At 40.4% G+C, this 16,546-nt stretch overlaps 1 protein-coding gene across 1 annotated transcript in view; it reads right to left on the bottom strand.

Annotated features, from left to right (window-relative positions):
- CASD1 (CAS1 domain containing 1) overlaps positions 1-16,546 on the bottom strand; it is a 39,265-nt gene that overhangs the window by 3,940 nt on the left and 18,779 nt on the right. The window contains exons 5-17 of the mRNA XM_066630986.1: positions 14,102-14,164; positions 13,624-13,668; positions 11,054-11,177; positions 10,269-10,483; positions 8,475-8,900; positions 7,823-7,912; positions 6,590-6,709; positions 5,548-5,704; positions 5,016-5,095; positions 2,248-2,349; positions 1,608-1,748; positions 1,184-1,261; positions 254-346 (exon numbers count right to left, since the gene is read on the bottom strand). Coding sequence (XP_066487083.1) covers positions 254-346; positions 1,184-1,261; positions 1,608-1,748; positions 2,248-2,349; positions 5,016-5,095; positions 5,548-5,704; positions 6,590-6,709; positions 7,823-7,912; positions 8,475-8,900; positions 10,269-10,483; positions 11,054-11,177; positions 13,624-13,668; positions 14,102-14,164 — 1,734 coding nt within the window. The remainder of the gene's footprint in view (positions 1-253; positions 347-1,183; positions 1,262-1,607; positions 1,749-2,247; positions 2,350-5,015; positions 5,096-5,547; positions 5,705-6,589; positions 6,710-7,822; positions 7,913-8,474; positions 8,901-10,268; positions 10,484-11,053; positions 11,178-13,623; positions 13,669-14,101; positions 14,165-16,546) is intronic.

Here is a 16,546-nt window from a genome sequence, read left to right as displayed (position 1 = left end):
GGTGGTTCTCTGTTACTCCTAATGCAATTATAGAAAAATAAGAGTGAATTTTCCTTTTTAGCATAAGGAAAAAATAACGTCATTCATAATTCATTTCTCAAGACAATAAAAAGACATTTGTATTTCAGTTCTTTGGTAGCACCACTTTAAAATGTTCAAGACTGCACAGAATGGCACATCACAAGTCAACAACAGTCTAGTTACTAAATCATATACTTCTTAAATTAAAATGCTACTATCTCAAGCTACTTACTTCAAGAGAAATTTTGCCAAACCAGGCAAAAAATGAACTGTATACAGAACGAGCATAGCCAGGTATATTTCTGATAAGGATGAAAGCTAAGATCTGAAAGATAAAACCAATCTTTTATAAAAAGATACAAAAATAAACTGAGTAAGTGTATTGGAGGTGCATTCTCCTATCTGCATAACCAACTGTTTTTTCAAAAGGCATTCAGGTTCCTATGTTTTTGTAACAGAAAGATCATGGCTAAAAACAGGATCCTTGTTAAGGGTTGGTATCACTTTATGCTCCAGCACTACTTACAGCCATCTACTGTATAGCTGTGAGTGCCAATCACCTTCCTACTTGCTGAGACCTCCACAGTTGCTGGAGGGAGAAGAAAAAGCTGCTGTGGCTCCAGGTCACCTCTCCCCACCTATTTGGTGCTTATGAAGCACCAAGTCAGCAGGGCCAGGCAATTTGGAACCCTTACTTAGGAAGAGCATGGTATGCAGCCACCGTTTCCATTCACTTCAAAGAGAAGAGGCACAGAGCACAAAAGCTGCATGCTAAATTCTTTGTAAGTAAGAAAGGGGGACATAGGCCTGCTCACCCTCTTCCCTCACCTATGGGGTGGGGTGTGCGTCAGTGCACACAAAGAGGCAACATGGGGGATTCAGGTGGCATGGGGCACATGACCCACTGGCCCAGGGACAGAGGCTTGGTTTATATAGAACATGCTTATCCAACTAAGGGCACCCACACTGGAACATCCCTGTGCCATCAAATGTGTACTGCGTTTATTCTGGAAAAATGTATCACTGCATGTTGTTTAACTACAATCTACCACTTATGATGGTCAGATTAGTTAGCTGTTTCATGAACCTTAACACTCTATGCCCTATTTAACGTAATTGTGGGGAAAGATTCTATCACAGGGAAGGAAGGGAAAATAATTACCTGCACAACTGAAACAGAAGGATGCATTTCATTGCACTCAGTTTTGTTTTTACAGCTGCTTGCCCAAATAGAGTACGTCTAAAATGAATAAGCATGGATATTAGCATACAACAAAGGAGGCAATTTTTTTTGAAGGTTGCAAATGAAATCAGTCAATTCAGGGGAGTGCTATAGAGATGTTAGTTTTACCATTTATATTCAGGGGTATTTTTCTTTTTTACTGAAAAACTCTTGACAATTTCTTTCAATACCCATTTGCTCAATGAAGCTGACAAAAGTTGTTGATGTCAACATCAGCAGGCCAGCTGCTGGTCACGATGACATGCCCAGGGTTTGCTACTAATTTTCATGACGGTTACTACCACGCCCCATATAATCCCAAATAATAAAGACAGTAGTTGAGCAAGGCATTTGGGGAACTTACCAAAAAAGAAACAACTGAAATAAATAATAAAACATTTGAAACTTTGCTAGGGAAGAGTGGCTCCCCTTTTCCTTCCAAGAGGACCTGCCGTTTCTGAAATGTTAGATAAATAAAAGCAAATAACATCCCATGAAAAACAACCTGCAAGAGAAAGAAAGAACTACTCAGTTGCAGCCTTTAGCAAACTTCAGCTGAATGTAATAGTACAGTCCACTTAAAGCAGCCATCCATAACATGCAAGGCCATCTACAATTCCTAGATTTCAAGAGCCAATTCCAGTCCCATAAAGCTTAACAGGAAAAGAAGTGAGCATTTTTGGGTCAGACACATAAGGAGCAAAGTGTCCACTGTATTAGTCTAATAGTCCACTTTTGTAACATACTAAGTAACGAATAGGCAAACACAACAAAGTCTTTACTTAAATATATTGTTTTCTTTGATAAATGTGCTGCAATATACACTATTCAAAAACAGAGTCAAAACTTCTGCGGCTGACATGAGTTATTTGTTCCACTGGTTTGTTCCTGTTGCAAGTTATAAGACATTAGCATTTGCTCTAACTTGCATGAGGCTGGCATCCATGCTTTACAGATACCGCATATAAAGGGACCACATAATCATTAATGAAAGCATTACGTACATATCGATCCAATTTCCACCTAAACCACCACTCATACACACTTCCATTTAGTTCAAAAGCCTTGGACAATGGCCAAAGAGAGAAAATCTTCTCAAATGCACCCTGTAAGACACAAACATGAAAAAGACAACATGGCTAGGTCAATGGACTCTAGCATAACAGTGTCTGACAGCAGACAAATGTAGATGTTCAAGAAAACGCATAATATTGTAACAGAGCTCTTCATTATGTCACCATCCAGTCGAGTGTCCCAGATTTAGATATTTTGCGCATCCTAAAACCAGAATAAGTCCTGTGGTGGAGGGTTGCCCCTCCATCCAGAAATCCTAGTGTCCAAGTACAAGCTAAATTTCTATTCTTTCAAATTACAATTCCTCTCCTCTCCCCCCATATTTGCTGAGGAAAAATATGAGATCCCTTTGTGTCCTGCTCCTGTGCATAAAGATCTATGGGAAGGTTTGCCAGTCCAAGAAGCAAACAATGCCCTAAGTGGTGGATAGGGGGACGGGGGAGGGGGGTAGACACTTACTGCCTCTTTCCCCATCCTACCAATACAGACAGAGCCAGCCTCCTTACTTGCCCCTTCCTCCACAAGGGCTTTTTAATCCAAGCAGGACATGCAGAACACGCTGGGAACAATCCTAGCATGCTCTGTGTTTCCTACTTCGCCTCAAGACCCCAAAAGGATGAAGGAGCCAAATAAGGGGAACATCAGCTGGGGGGTGGCACTGGTGGGGGGGGTTGAAAGTGCTATTGAGCTGCTTCAGGCTGGCTCTGACCTACGGTTTAAAGACTCAGAATACAAGCTGATGCACCAATATATAGTACAAAAACTCTATATGCACTCAACCGTTTGAAAAAGTAATCATGTTCAGCTCCATGGATGGAACTAATTAATGGGAGTATTCACCTGATATGCTCACCAACAGAACTCAATGAAGCCTTGCTCCAAGATAACTAGGAGAAAAGCTGGTCAAAAATGTATTTTAGAAGTGTGGTGTTTTACTGTCAAAAAGATCTGTTTTTCACATTCCAGCTTCTCAAAATGCTTAGGACCTGCATTTTATTTTGTTATTATTAGTGAGATAGCAGAAATAATTAAAAAGAAAAAAAACACAAAAATCTAACAAATTTGACCCAAATAAAAAACACAAAAAGTGTTTGCAATATATTGCACTAATTAAAAAAAATCAAAACTGACCAGCTTTAGCCAAAGTAAATTTTTAACTTTCAACAATGTGAGACTTTCAAATGACAATGTTCATTCTGAAATCAATCCATGCCAAGCCATGTGTGTTTGAACAATTATCTCCAAGAGGAAACTGGGAACTCAACTAGCATTTTTGTGGGGTTTATAAAAGCGATCATCATCTACTCAAATGCTATTTAAAATCTGGAAAAAGCTAAGGTCACATATTCAGCAAGCATAATGCTGAAAGTCATAGCTGAATGGAATTTTGTAAGAGAACAGCAAGTATTTCACCAGTACTTAAAGTATTTCATTTCCAAATATGTATTACAAACTATATGCCCTGGTACGTAGAAGTTTTTAACTGACAGGTTCAAATGGATACTACACACGCAGTTCTCTAGTTTGTGGATAACCTGCTAAACAAAGCTCGAATCCCATCAATCAGCAGTTTGAAGGGGGGGGGGGTGTTTCTAGATTCATATACATCCCTCATTTCCCCTTGAAACAGCTCATAGGTATGCTTTCAACTTCTCTTACCAGACTTCACAGGCAGTTTGCATTTAAACCAGGGCATGACGCTTGTTATGCAAATACCTTCAGAGTGATTCTTTAAAAGCAGCATGTAAATATTTCTTCAGAACTGAAGTATTTTGGAGTTATGTTTCCAGAGATAAAATACCAGAAAGTAAAAACAATCTGGTTTTGATTTATAAAATGCTGACATTTTATAAACAACACAATGCAGCAAAATAAATTGAGGTTGTTGTAACTGCTTCTTAAATTAGCATTAGTAAGATCCACAATGTAGTGGCCTTCTTGTACTGGTAGTAGCAGTGTTTTCTTTTTGACTATGATCTATAGACTTTTTCATGTCTTCTCATCCAGGTGTGATTTTATATTCTTTCTAGTGTAAGAGGAGGAGACAAAATTTTTTCTAATACATCAGTCCTACTCTCATAACTAGAAATGCTTTGTTAGCAAGTCTAGTCAGCAGGTCGACCAAGGACAAGCAAATAAAAACCAAAAGACAAAAGGAGATAGCACCTCTCCCACAAAACTGAACAGCCAAGCAAGTATGGACTGGTGTGTTCTATGAAAGCAGATGCTCCACCCTCAGGCCTTTGGATGAACTCAGGCATTCCAATACCCATTTCTAGGGATTTATCACAGACTGAAAGCATGTCAGTTGCTCTCCACAGATACTCCAGCCTGGGTATACAGCCTCAGGATCATTACCATGACTACCCCATGGCTGTAGGTGTTTTTCCTTTAATATAGCCTAAGGCTGAACACAGTAGTACCTACTTCAGAGTAAACATGCCAAGAATTGTACTGTAAATGTTCCATTCTAACACTCCTATGTATTTTCATTTAGAAGCCAACCCACCAAGTTAAAGTGGACTAACCCAAGCAAATGTGTACAGAACTTCCACCAACGGTGCTAGGAAGATTTGGAATTTGCTTCTTTTTAAAATATATTATGTTTTTCATATACTATATGTATAAAAATATACCTGAATTCAGCTTTTCAGAATCTATTCGTCTCTATACCAATGTGTGCAAACACAATACAAACCTGAGAATGTGCTAGAACGTATATACAAATGAACAGGGAGACCAGTTTCAGCAGTAAACCAAAATGCCAGACACAGCTGCCTGAGGAACAGAGTAGTAAGACAAAGTGAGGCTTCCTTCTTGTTTTAATTGCTGCAGCTTTCATAACAGCTTGACATTTCAATCACTTACCCACACAAGACCCGCCCACCCGTTCCTATGCTCCTTTATAACAAATTATTACCTTAACATTTGTGCTAAACCAAAATAATGGAATATGTCTCAAACATATTTTCAGCTCCCACAAAACATGCCCCTTATTTTCAGCTATTTTTACCCCATCTAGTCACGCATAACTGAGGATTGACTTGGTCATAAGTCTTGCCATGCAACGCTTTCTGTCTCTCTCTCTCTCTCTCTCGCAAACTAGTGAGAGTGCAGTGTATGAAAACCTACAATACTTCATACTCAAATTTCAACATGATTGCATGTAAAATAAAAGTGCTTAGCAACTTTAGCCAACAAACCGCTTTCTATGCAAAAAGGAAATTTACCATTGGCTTTCTTCTGGACTATCTGAGGCCACAGAGCTAATGTAACATATATGATCATAAACCAGACAGTGACCAGAGGAACGAAGTAATAGAACTGGTAAGACCGATCCATCACTATGCACAACACCATGACAAGGAAATTCAGTCGAAATAAGATCTGTTGAGTATTGGAAGGAAAGTATTTCTTTATTAAACGTATGTAATGAAAGGTAATTTTATGGCCACATTTTAATGTAAACAACTTCAATATGATTATTGTTGGTTGGCAACCTTCAGTCTCAAAAGACTATGGTATAAGCCTACAGCACCTGGTATTCCCAAGCAGTCTCCCATCCAAGTACTAACCAGGCCTGATCCTGCTTAGCTTCCGAGATCAGACAAGATCAGGCATGTGCAGGGATTATTGTTGCAAATGAAATGATGAGCATTTGAGAACATGCATACTTTCAATTATTTTACAATAATACATCTCCTTAATTGTTTTGCGGATCAGGCCATTTTGCCTTTCAGAACGTATATAAAAGGAGGCGTATATTAAAGCAGTTTAGAACTGCCTAAATCGTAAAGGAAACGTATATAAAAGCAGTTTAGAAGTGCCTAAAATCGTAAAGGAGGTGTATATAAAAGCAGTTTAGAACTGCCAAACAGGCTTTCTGGATTGCTGTCTACAGGAAACAAAAAAAACACTTTTGTACTGTAAAATAAAATAAAAAAGATTCGTGCCTGCAACAAGCTTTTGCCTCTATTGGATGCCTCTCCATAATAAAAAGTTTCCTTTCTCTGCCAAGAGGAGGCAGAATTTACCAAAGATGTCCAAATCTAGGCAAAGATCCTTGCTTTTACCTCTGAAGCTCAGTCAGATTCTTCAGAGGCAAGTAAGACAAAGCACATTCAGACAAAGCATGTAACAGATTATTCAGAGGATATTGTGGATTTGAAGACTATCAGTTTAGAAATTCATAATAGATTACTACATCACATTTGTAGTAATAACATCTCTGAACTATTTTTCCCTATATAAAAAGTTAAAAGTATTTCTTACCTGACACACTCTATAAATGCCAAAATCTCCTTTAATCCAGAAGTATGAGAAATGCCCATAGCCTGTTTGGAATAGATATGCAGCAACCAATACACGAATGTGCATGTATACAGGCAAGAACTGTTAAGGAAAACATCATATTACTTTTTTTAAAGCCCAAGAACAAATCAGGGCACTTTTAAAAATTAAAATCAACTTAACGGGAAATATTTGAGAAATAAGACAAATGCTTCCAACTGTTTCTGTTCTGCTCTATAAGACTACCATGCAAACAGGGCTTTAAGCTCAATTAACCCTTCTGAATTGATTCCACCTTGTAGGGCCCTGCAACACAACATGAACAAACATTTGTTTCACATGTGAGCAGACATACAGTTTGGGCATGCAACCAGCTGTTGCACCTAAGACTCTGGGTTAAAGCATTAGTACAACACTGGAATGAGAAGAGGAACAGAACCCTTCCAATTCCTCCAAAAATGTGGCACAGAAAGATGACATGAAAATAAATCTCCCAAATCAGGTTTGGAATGAAGGAGCAAGAGGGTGGGGGAGAGTCAGTCACCCCCACAAATCCAGTGTGGAAAGTGTACAGTAGTTCATAGCATTTAGAAGACTCCAGCTTGCTCATGATCTTATCATTCCCTCAAATGCTACAACTTCTTCCAGGGATTCCATACCACCTGTGAGGGAGTCTGCTCCACTCTAAGAATCACAGGATTAAAAGGTTCTTCTGGAAAATCCTCTATCATGTGTTTACAAAAACAGAGTTAATGAATTCAACATAATATTTAAATATTTTAGCACCATCTTTCATAATTAAGAATTTAAGCTCACACTGCTTTAGTTTATATATGAAGCAAATATTGGATTGGATACAACTCCTAGTCTTAAGCATGCAAGAGAGGATTGTGATTTTGAGCCATTCCTGCTGCCAGCCCAGGGACTCCTTCAAAATCTACTCCTGTGGACTGAGGCCCTCTTAGGAACAAGATGGTTTCCACACAGTGGACTGAAGAGGGAAATAGCTTAAAGCTGTGCCCCCTCCCTGCAAGAAGAAGAATAATTGCAAGGGGTTGAATCCACTGAAACTTTTGAATCCACCCACTAAAACTTCTGAGACAAATTCAATTCTCAAAACAAAAGGATTTTAGTTGTTTATCTTTTGTCTTAATGGTAGAATTTTGCAATTTCTTTCCTCCCCCAATAATCATGTTAAAAATGAAACAAACTTACAGTGCTTGCTCCAGAGATATGATAAATCAAAATGACAAGTTGCATCCAGCCTTTCCATTCATCTGTCTGCTCTCTATTTAATACCTTTGTCTATGCAAAAGAAAACAAGGAAGTGTTGCAATTCCAACAAGCACAATCAGGTATCTCCAAACTATTTTTATTTTCTCAAACTACTGGAGGAGAGGGGGAGAAGAAGAGAGGCCCTACTGTATGCCCTGCTGGCAGCCCTCACAGTCATGCCTATCAGCTTTCAGTAAATGTTTGTTTTTGTTTTAAAGGCAGTAACCTGCCTTGAGCCTGACGAAAATAGAAGACTAAATAAATTCAAATAAGCAGGTCTAGAAGAATGTTGCACATAGCAACTAGGTGACTTGTTGGGAATGTGGTCTCAATTATATCCGTAACTCACCTAGGATATATACATTACATTGTTCCAGATTTGCTTATTTTATTTGAATTTATTTATAGTTCTATTTGGTCATTTTTCTCAGCCCCTGAGCACGTTACAGAACTCAAACAAACAAATCAAACAAAAGATAGGTCACTGAAAAAGTTTGGGTCTTTAATGTTTGCATTACTGGAGATGAATTTAAACTATGTTTAACTCTCTAGTTAAGAGGCAAAAAGCAAAGAGAAAATAGATCTACTGTACCTCTTTAGTATTTTCAGTATAAAATACCCCTAACACCAGGATGTAAATGATCGGTATAAAGAAAGATGAATGAGTGTAAAACTTGTTTTCTTTCATGAACAGATTTGCTCGATCACACAGGTAGAAGTAAGCCATAATCAAACCAAGCTTGCATAAGCACTGCAAGAGTGTCTCTAGAGTAGAAACTGCTGGAGAATTAGTGGCTGGTTTTTTCTCCTCTCCGCTTTCCATATCAGCACATGGCTTGTTCTTCCAATGATAGTTACGACGAATGAGAAGCAGAATTAAATATCCAATTGCAGACAAAGCAAAAAAGCAAAAAGCTAGCTTTTGTATCAAAGTAACAGGAGGTTGGGGCTGGCAGCATGAACCATCAATAGGTTTCATAATCTTGTTGCAGTAGATGTTCATGAGAATCATTGCACTCTGTACAGAAAAAAAACACATAACTCTCGTCATTGAGATTACCAACAAACAAAACACCACAAGAGTAATTTCACTATTTAAAAGATTTTATTTAGCACTACTTCCTGAAAGAACAAGAGACACAACTTAACTTGCTCATCTTCAAGTAAAACTAGACAAGAGAGCGGGACACCCCTGACTGAACTTCAGGTGGCTTTTAACTTTTTAAAAAACTGCAGGCGTTCTGAACATAGATTTGTTGATGTTTTCTGTAATGTGTTCCTTACAGTCAGGGCTACAATAACACTTCTAGCATCCACTTCTGCACCCACTGCAGACCTGCATATTTGTTGTAAGCTTTTTTAGACCTACAACCATCCCTGTTTTGAAAGACTTGCAGTGTGTGTCAGTTTTGGAATCTTCACATTTCCTATTCAGATAAAGATGCATTTTTTAAAAAAACTTAACATTTCTTGAGTGCTTATTCCAAAGAGATCAAAAAACTTTTCACATTACCTCAAAACTCCACACAACCATCTATACTGTTCAGCCAAAATTACAGTGATCCCTCCTTATCTTGGGATCTATGGATTCCACCATTTACGGAGCCTGAGATTGCAGACCATGAGGCACTCCTGGAAGTTACTTTCGGGTCACAATGAGGCCCACAACCCCCTCCCTTGGCTCTTGTGCACCCCATGGAAGCATTCAGAAATGCTTCTGTAATATACTCTGGGGCATGCACCCTATACTCTAAGGGAAGGGGTCATGGGCCTCAGTGCAGCTTCAAGGAGTGGCAGAGACTGCCCTGCAACTCTGCAACCAGCATGGTTTGTGGCGCTAAACAGACTTAATCTTCTATGGATTTTGGCATTCGGTCTGGGAACAGAACCCCCAGTGATTCTGAGGACCCACTGTGTTCCCTCCCCATGTTGTAGATGGAGATAAAAGGAAGATATATGGCTTGCTTCCTTGTTTATGGCTAAGTTGATACTGAACCAGTTTATGCTACTAACCATTGTGCAGCACCAGCTCTCTCTCATTTGGAGAATGTGTAATGGTTAATGAAAAAATAAGAAGCAATTGAGATTAATGATTTTTCTGGAACAATAATTAAATACAAGTAAGCCAGGAAACTGGAAATGCAGATTTTTCCAATATAACATCACCGTTACTTTGCAGAGAAAATTTTCTATAGTGTTTAGAAGTATTTTTCAAATTGTAAATGACTACGTGCAAAACACTTGAGTGTCCGCTTCAATATAACCTCCAACAAAAGGTAGTAAAGTTCATACTACTGGCCATTTCATGTTGTAGGTTTCCAATACTACTCTTATCCCCTTCGTTAATTCTAGAGGTTTTTTTATATATAAAAAGAGGGTTACTCACTGTTTCTGTACTTGACTCGGGAAGATGTAAGCCATCTGATGACTGAACTATGGTTTCTTCTGCTATCAACCTAGATGCACTGAATACTTTTACTTTAGCTTTTGAATTTTTTGAGCTGCTGTTCAGAATACTGATGGCGGCTTCATTGTAGGCATCTATTTTCTCATTAGTTATCATTTTCCTGCTTTCACTCAGCATATCTTCATAAACTGGATCTGAATTGCAAAGTAGTAAATCAGAACTTGACTACTCCTACATTATTTATTTCTCACATTTTAATACCCCCTTCCTCTTCATCACTAATGAGCTCAGGGTTGTGTACATAGTGCCTTCCTTCTGTCCTCAAAACCACCCAGTGAGGTAGGTTAGGCTAAGAGATATAAGTGATCCACTGAAAATGAGCTTCACATGGCTATCTCAGTTAGGGAGTGTTTGCACCACAAGATTCTTTACCAGGAGGACAGAAAAGCTATCCCAGCCAACAAATCTATGCATGAAAGGAAGCATCCTAGTCCACCTCTTCATGCAGTAATTTACAATCTTTCATCATGAGAAGATCTGTTGATGGTTGGAAATTTAGCTTGGAATCCTTCCAGTCAGCAGACCATGTTCTCTCAAGGAAGCAGACCATGTTCTATGTAACATCTGTTCAAATGTCATGGGCATCCAAGGTCCTTTTTAATAAGGAACATACATTCTGACAAACTTGCTTAGAAATGCAACATTAATCAGTGTCTAACTAGCATGCAAACCAAAATTTGCTTTGGTTTCATGATGCTTTTTACCTTGTAAGACCCAGTAGACATCACTGCTCTTTGCCAGTTTTTCCAAAAGAGGTGCAACCGATGTGATATTGCTCTTGTACTGTGCAAGAGCTTCACTGCTGCCATTATGAATTTTGATAGACCACTAGAAGAATATTAAAAGTGACATGATCAGCAACTATTTTCAGAAAACTGGCCAAATATCTGATTGAAATAGGTTTGTATTTACTAAAACAGAAAGGACAGATAGACACAGCAAGATGTCTGCTCAATCACAGATGTACAGCTATTGCATACTGCTGTAGCTCAGGAGCGCCCAAACCCCAGCTCGGGGGTCACTTGCAGCCCTCGGGGACTCCCAATCCGGCCCAAAGGGAGCTCCCGATCTCCAATGATCCCCTGGCCCTCCAGAGACTTGCTGGAGCCTGTGCTGGCCTGACGCAACTGCTCTCAGCGTGAGGTCAACTGTTCAACTTCTCACGTGAGCTGTGCGATGAGGGCTCACGTCTGTGATGCTGCAGCAGAAGTGAAGGAAAGGTCGGCCTTGCTTTGTGCAAGGTCTTTTATATTGCAAGACATTCATTCATATCAGTTCCATCTCTAATATATTCATTTTTGTAAATTTGTGTAAATTTATTCAAATTTAAAATGTAAATGGATTCTTCCCCCCCCCCCGCCCCTGATACAGTGTCAGAGAGATGATGTGACCCTTTTGCCAAAAAGGACTGGACACTCCTGCTCTAGCTGAACAGTTTTGATGAGGATATTAATTTTAAAAGCTACCATAAACTACTTAACAGGTTTTGTTAATGATAAACATTAATTTTATCACAGGACCTAAAGATAACCTACTCTTCCAACAGAAGGTACCTAGATAAATTTCACCTTTCTTCTTTTCTGTCCTTATCTGTATAATTCCCAACAGTGTTCTAGAAATCTCTAAGTGCTTGTACAGGTGCAGCCTATTTATCCACAGATTTTTTTATCTGCGGATTTGTCTCATCTGGAAGACATGGGGTGGGGGTACTGAAAGTCACACACACCTTTGCCCTGCGCTGGTGTCTCCATCCATTTCCAGGCAGCCCAAAACACTGCAAAAAGGCTCCACCTCGCCCAGGCAGGGAATAGCCCTGGAGCCATGGAAGAGGTTCCCCTTGAGAAGGAACAGTAACATTCCTGGAGCCCCTGAGCCTGCTGAGGCTGAAGAGGGGGGCGGAAAACCTTGTGTAACCAGAACACATGCAGTGAGGTGGAGCTCTCTCACTCTCACACACACAAGGGCAGGTGTGGTAGCAACAGAGAAGATTGCTTTAAAAAACCCAGGGAGTGTTTGCTGAATCCTCCCCCTCCCAAAAAAAAATGGTGCAGGCAATCACCAACACAAGCAAACCCCCCCCCCCATGGTGCAGGCTATCAAGGACACAAGCAAGCCTTCCCACCAAGCAAAGCATGAGATTTAGCCTACAATCCTCTCCACACTTTCCTGGGAGTAAGCCTCATTGACTGGAATGGGGCTTACTTCTGAGTAGAAACGCATAGGGCTGGACTCTTAAAAGCTCAGCATTCCAACTATGAAAGAAGCCGGGCAGCTGGCAACAGGGAAGACTCAGGAGGGTGAGGAGAGGGGACTGCTTTAAAAAACCCGGGGAGTGTTTGTCCTGCTCCAGCAAGCCTTTGGAAGCCTTGGAGAGACAGGTGAGGGCGAGTAGAGAGCCGGACTACAAGTCCCAGAATGCTCTGGGGCAGAGGAGCTTCCATGATGGTGGTGGCCAGGGAGGGCTGCCAGCAGCGAAGAGGAGGACAAGAACCTGCAGTGCTGCTGGGAGGCCGCCTGGGACACAGAGGACTTCCCAAGCTCGCTCACCATTCCATCTGTGAAGAAGCAGGACAGCTGGCAACAAGAGGGCTGAGTATGGAGCCGAGGGGAGGGGACTGATAACAGCTGCCTTAGTTTCCTTCCATCCGGAAGTGTCAGGCTGCAGCCTCTTTGCGTAACTCTATGGCATTTAGCACGACGTGTTTTTTGTTAAGCACGTCAAGTCACGGAATGGAACTAATGAGGATAAATAGGCTCCACCTGCATTACTCTTTATTCTTAAATAAACTTTTCAGCAGCGTATGGGACAGTCAGTTTCAACTAATTCTAGTACCAACCACAAAATCATTCCACTGTGTTTCTTGATAGTGCCCAGGTAAGGAGGGAAGTGTTGGGTTTGAGGATTACTTTCTGCTCTGCACTCCTCTGCCTCTGGTCCCCAGAGCCTGAGAACTGGAAGTAAGGGTAGTGGCAAGCTACAATGCAGGATTGGTTTTAGCTCTGATTTCAGTCCTTGATTCAAGCCAACCCAAAGTGACCCAGCCTGGCCCTGAAAAATCCTGGTTTGGGCTGAGAGTAGCAGGCAGAGCTATCATGACACTTAAGACCAAAGGGACTTAATACAGAAGCAGGAAGGGTGGTAGGTAAAAGACAGTGAGATAGAAGTAGATGTTGGGGATCACAAGGAATTTTTCAAGGGCTGAAATGAAGATTACTGCCCTTATTTTCTTTTTACAGTATATTACAAGAACAAACAGCTATACAAAAAGCTTACCGTGGCAGCTCCTGCTACAATTATGTGAGGTTTTACAGAAGAAACCTACAATAAGAGTATAAATAGTCCATTGTACAGAATGACGTATTTAACCTCATGGGAAAAAACTGCATGCAGTTTATTTAAACTTCATTTTGAAAAGAAAAAGTTCCTCAAGCACAATCTTTAGTTTATGCACAAAACATTCTATTGCTGGTTTAGAGACCTTATGAAGTTAAGGTGCAAACAGACTTTTTGAAAACTTGTTCTTCAAAACATATGAGCAACTAAGGAATACGTTGCAGTTTATTTACATGGTACATGGCACAATACTAACCAGGTCTACTCAGAAGTAAGTCCTATTGTGTTCAATGGGGCTTACTCTCAGGAAAGTGTGGTTAGGATTGCAGCCACAGAATGTCAGATCCCAGTTACTGGAATATTCCCATGGGTTTACTGAAACATATTGCAATAAAACCAGTTTATTTATACAACTCACTTCTGTCCAAGACTTGATACGTTGCTTCATAGAGCCATTAACTTCTGGATACCACAGAAAATCCTAAAAAGGGAAAAGGATCTGTTAACAAGTATAAGGAATCTAGAAGACACATCTCAAAACAACTTGTTTGTTGCATCCTTAATCTAGAAGTGCACTGATTTGGAATAAGAGGATTTATTCTAGAAGTACACAGGCTTAATTTCATTCTGCTGCTACAATAAAAGAACCAATCAGAGAAGCAAAGTGTCTCTCTGGGTTGATTTGGATGCAACATGGTTTAAAATGCAAATGTTTCATGAGGACAAGAAGCAGAAGGCTTCTTTTTTGTTGAAAAGCAGTATATAAATATTTTTAACAACTCTTGAGGTGTACCAAGAACAGGTGTGTGATGGCATTTTTGTCTGCCTGCCTCTCCAAATTCTTTCACACAAGGCAGTTCATCTTCCTATATGGCCACTATACTCCAAGCTTCTTGGTTTGCCTCCAAGCAGCTTTCATAGCTTGTCTGGGCCTGCAGAGGGGCCAGAGACGTTGGAAGTCTGCTCCAAAACTGAAAGTAGTTTCAGCAAGATTTTGATGATGGCCAGACCATCTGATGCCAGACAATTGGAATTTTATTCTATATGTATTCATGGCTTAGAGTTACAAACAAGACATATAGTTTTCAAACTGAAACTCCACACGTACCAAGCATGTTAAATGGAAAAGGTGGTTTTTACTTAGCCCATTTTAGCCCGGCCCACACATATGCACATTTGGTCCCTGCTGTGTATATGCAATGTTGGGTAGAAATGGTTTAAGCTTCCATGAGTGTATTGTTCAGGTACTTTGACCTTAACTAGCTAGCACAGGGCAGGTAGGCATTTTGGAAGATAATGCAAGACGTAAGAATAAGTTCTAAGTACTAACCATACTGAAACAGGATCCAGTTAGCTATCCATACTAGCAAGCTGTACTGAAATAGGATCTAGTTCTTTTTACATTGAAACAAAGTAACGAAGCAGTGCACAAAAATGTGCTGGTTTTCTTTTGGGCTCCCTAGTGGTGGAATAGAGAATATCCATTGCATTACATGAAGTTTCTTTTCTCTACCCCATCTCACTTAGCCACCCATTGTCCCACAATACCACTTCAATGGTCCTGTACAACAGGGGTGGACAAACCCCAGCCCGTGGGCCATTTGCAGCCCACAGGGACCCCCAATCCAGCCTGCAAGGAGTCCCATTTCCAATGAGCCTCTGGCCCTTTGAAGACTGTTGGAGCCTGCACAGGCCTGCAACTGCTGGTTGCAACCGCCAGATGCAAGCTGCAGGCCGAGTAACAACAAGGCCTTTTATAGTCTCCATGTGTTTTCTGCTCTTCCCTGGGCATAATTTTAACCCTCCATTGCCTCTGAACAACTTACGTCTCCATGTTTTTCTGGCTTGGTCTCTATGTTTTCACTGTGCAAGAGGTGTGTGGCAAACAGCTCATAGTTCTCATGCAGTTCTACATGCATGTATTAAAGTTCTTATGTGTATTATATGAATGAATGAATTTTACTGAATTTTATTTATTATTTATAAGTTTGGTCTCTAACGTATTCATTCATTCATATGTTTGCATCCTTCAGTCTCGGAAGACTATGGTGTCACGCTCCGAATGGTGGTTCTGGAACAGAGTGTCCTCTCCAGTGTGCGAAGCCTGGGTAAAGTAGGTATGGAGGATAGGCTGTTACCCATGCAGCAAATCCCCCCTCTCCACGTCGCTGAAATGGTCCAATGGAAAGGCAGAGGCCAATACGGTTGGTTCCAGCGGCGTCACAGGAGTTGCCAGAACGTGACTGCGTTCAGCCATGAACTGCCTCAGGGACTCCGGCTCCGGATTTTGCCTCGAGGTTGACTCCTGAAGCCTTTTCCATAACTGGATGTAACCATAAGGCAGTGGAGGTTTGGAATCAGAGCTTTCCTTCTCTCAGATGAGCTGCCTTCCCAGGCTGACGAGTCCCATCTACCCGGTGGCTGTTTAGTCGCCTCTTACGACAAGTACAGCCCAACTGAGGGCCTATTCTTATCCCCAGCCCCCAGGGGTTATCCCCAGAACCCCAGGGGTTCATTCATAAATGATGTAATTTTATTCAAATTCAAAATGTAAATAAATTCTTTTTTCCCCAGCTCCTGACACAGCATCAGAGAGATGATGTGACACTCCTGCCAAAATCCCTGCTGTACAACACGAATACGGCTGAAGAGGCAGGAAGGGGGGAAAAAAACAAGCTTCACACATTTCTTTATTATTTATTTATTCAACTTGTAATCCACCTTTCTCCCCAAAAGGCACCCAAGGCATCTAACAATCAAATACATTAAAAAATGATAAAATACAGATGAAACTATAAACTATAAAATACAATAAAAATACAGTAAAAACAGTACAATATAAAACAAAACAAGACAAAACAGG

This window comes from Tiliqua scincoides, chromosome 5 (assembly GCF_035046505.1).
Source record: "Tiliqua scincoides isolate rTilSci1 chromosome 5, rTilSci1.hap2, whole genome shotgun sequence".
Lineage (NCBI taxonomy): Eukaryota > Metazoa > Chordata > Lepidosauria > Squamata > Scincidae > Tiliqua > Tiliqua scincoides.
This window is presented reverse-complemented; position numbering and strand designations above follow the sequence as displayed.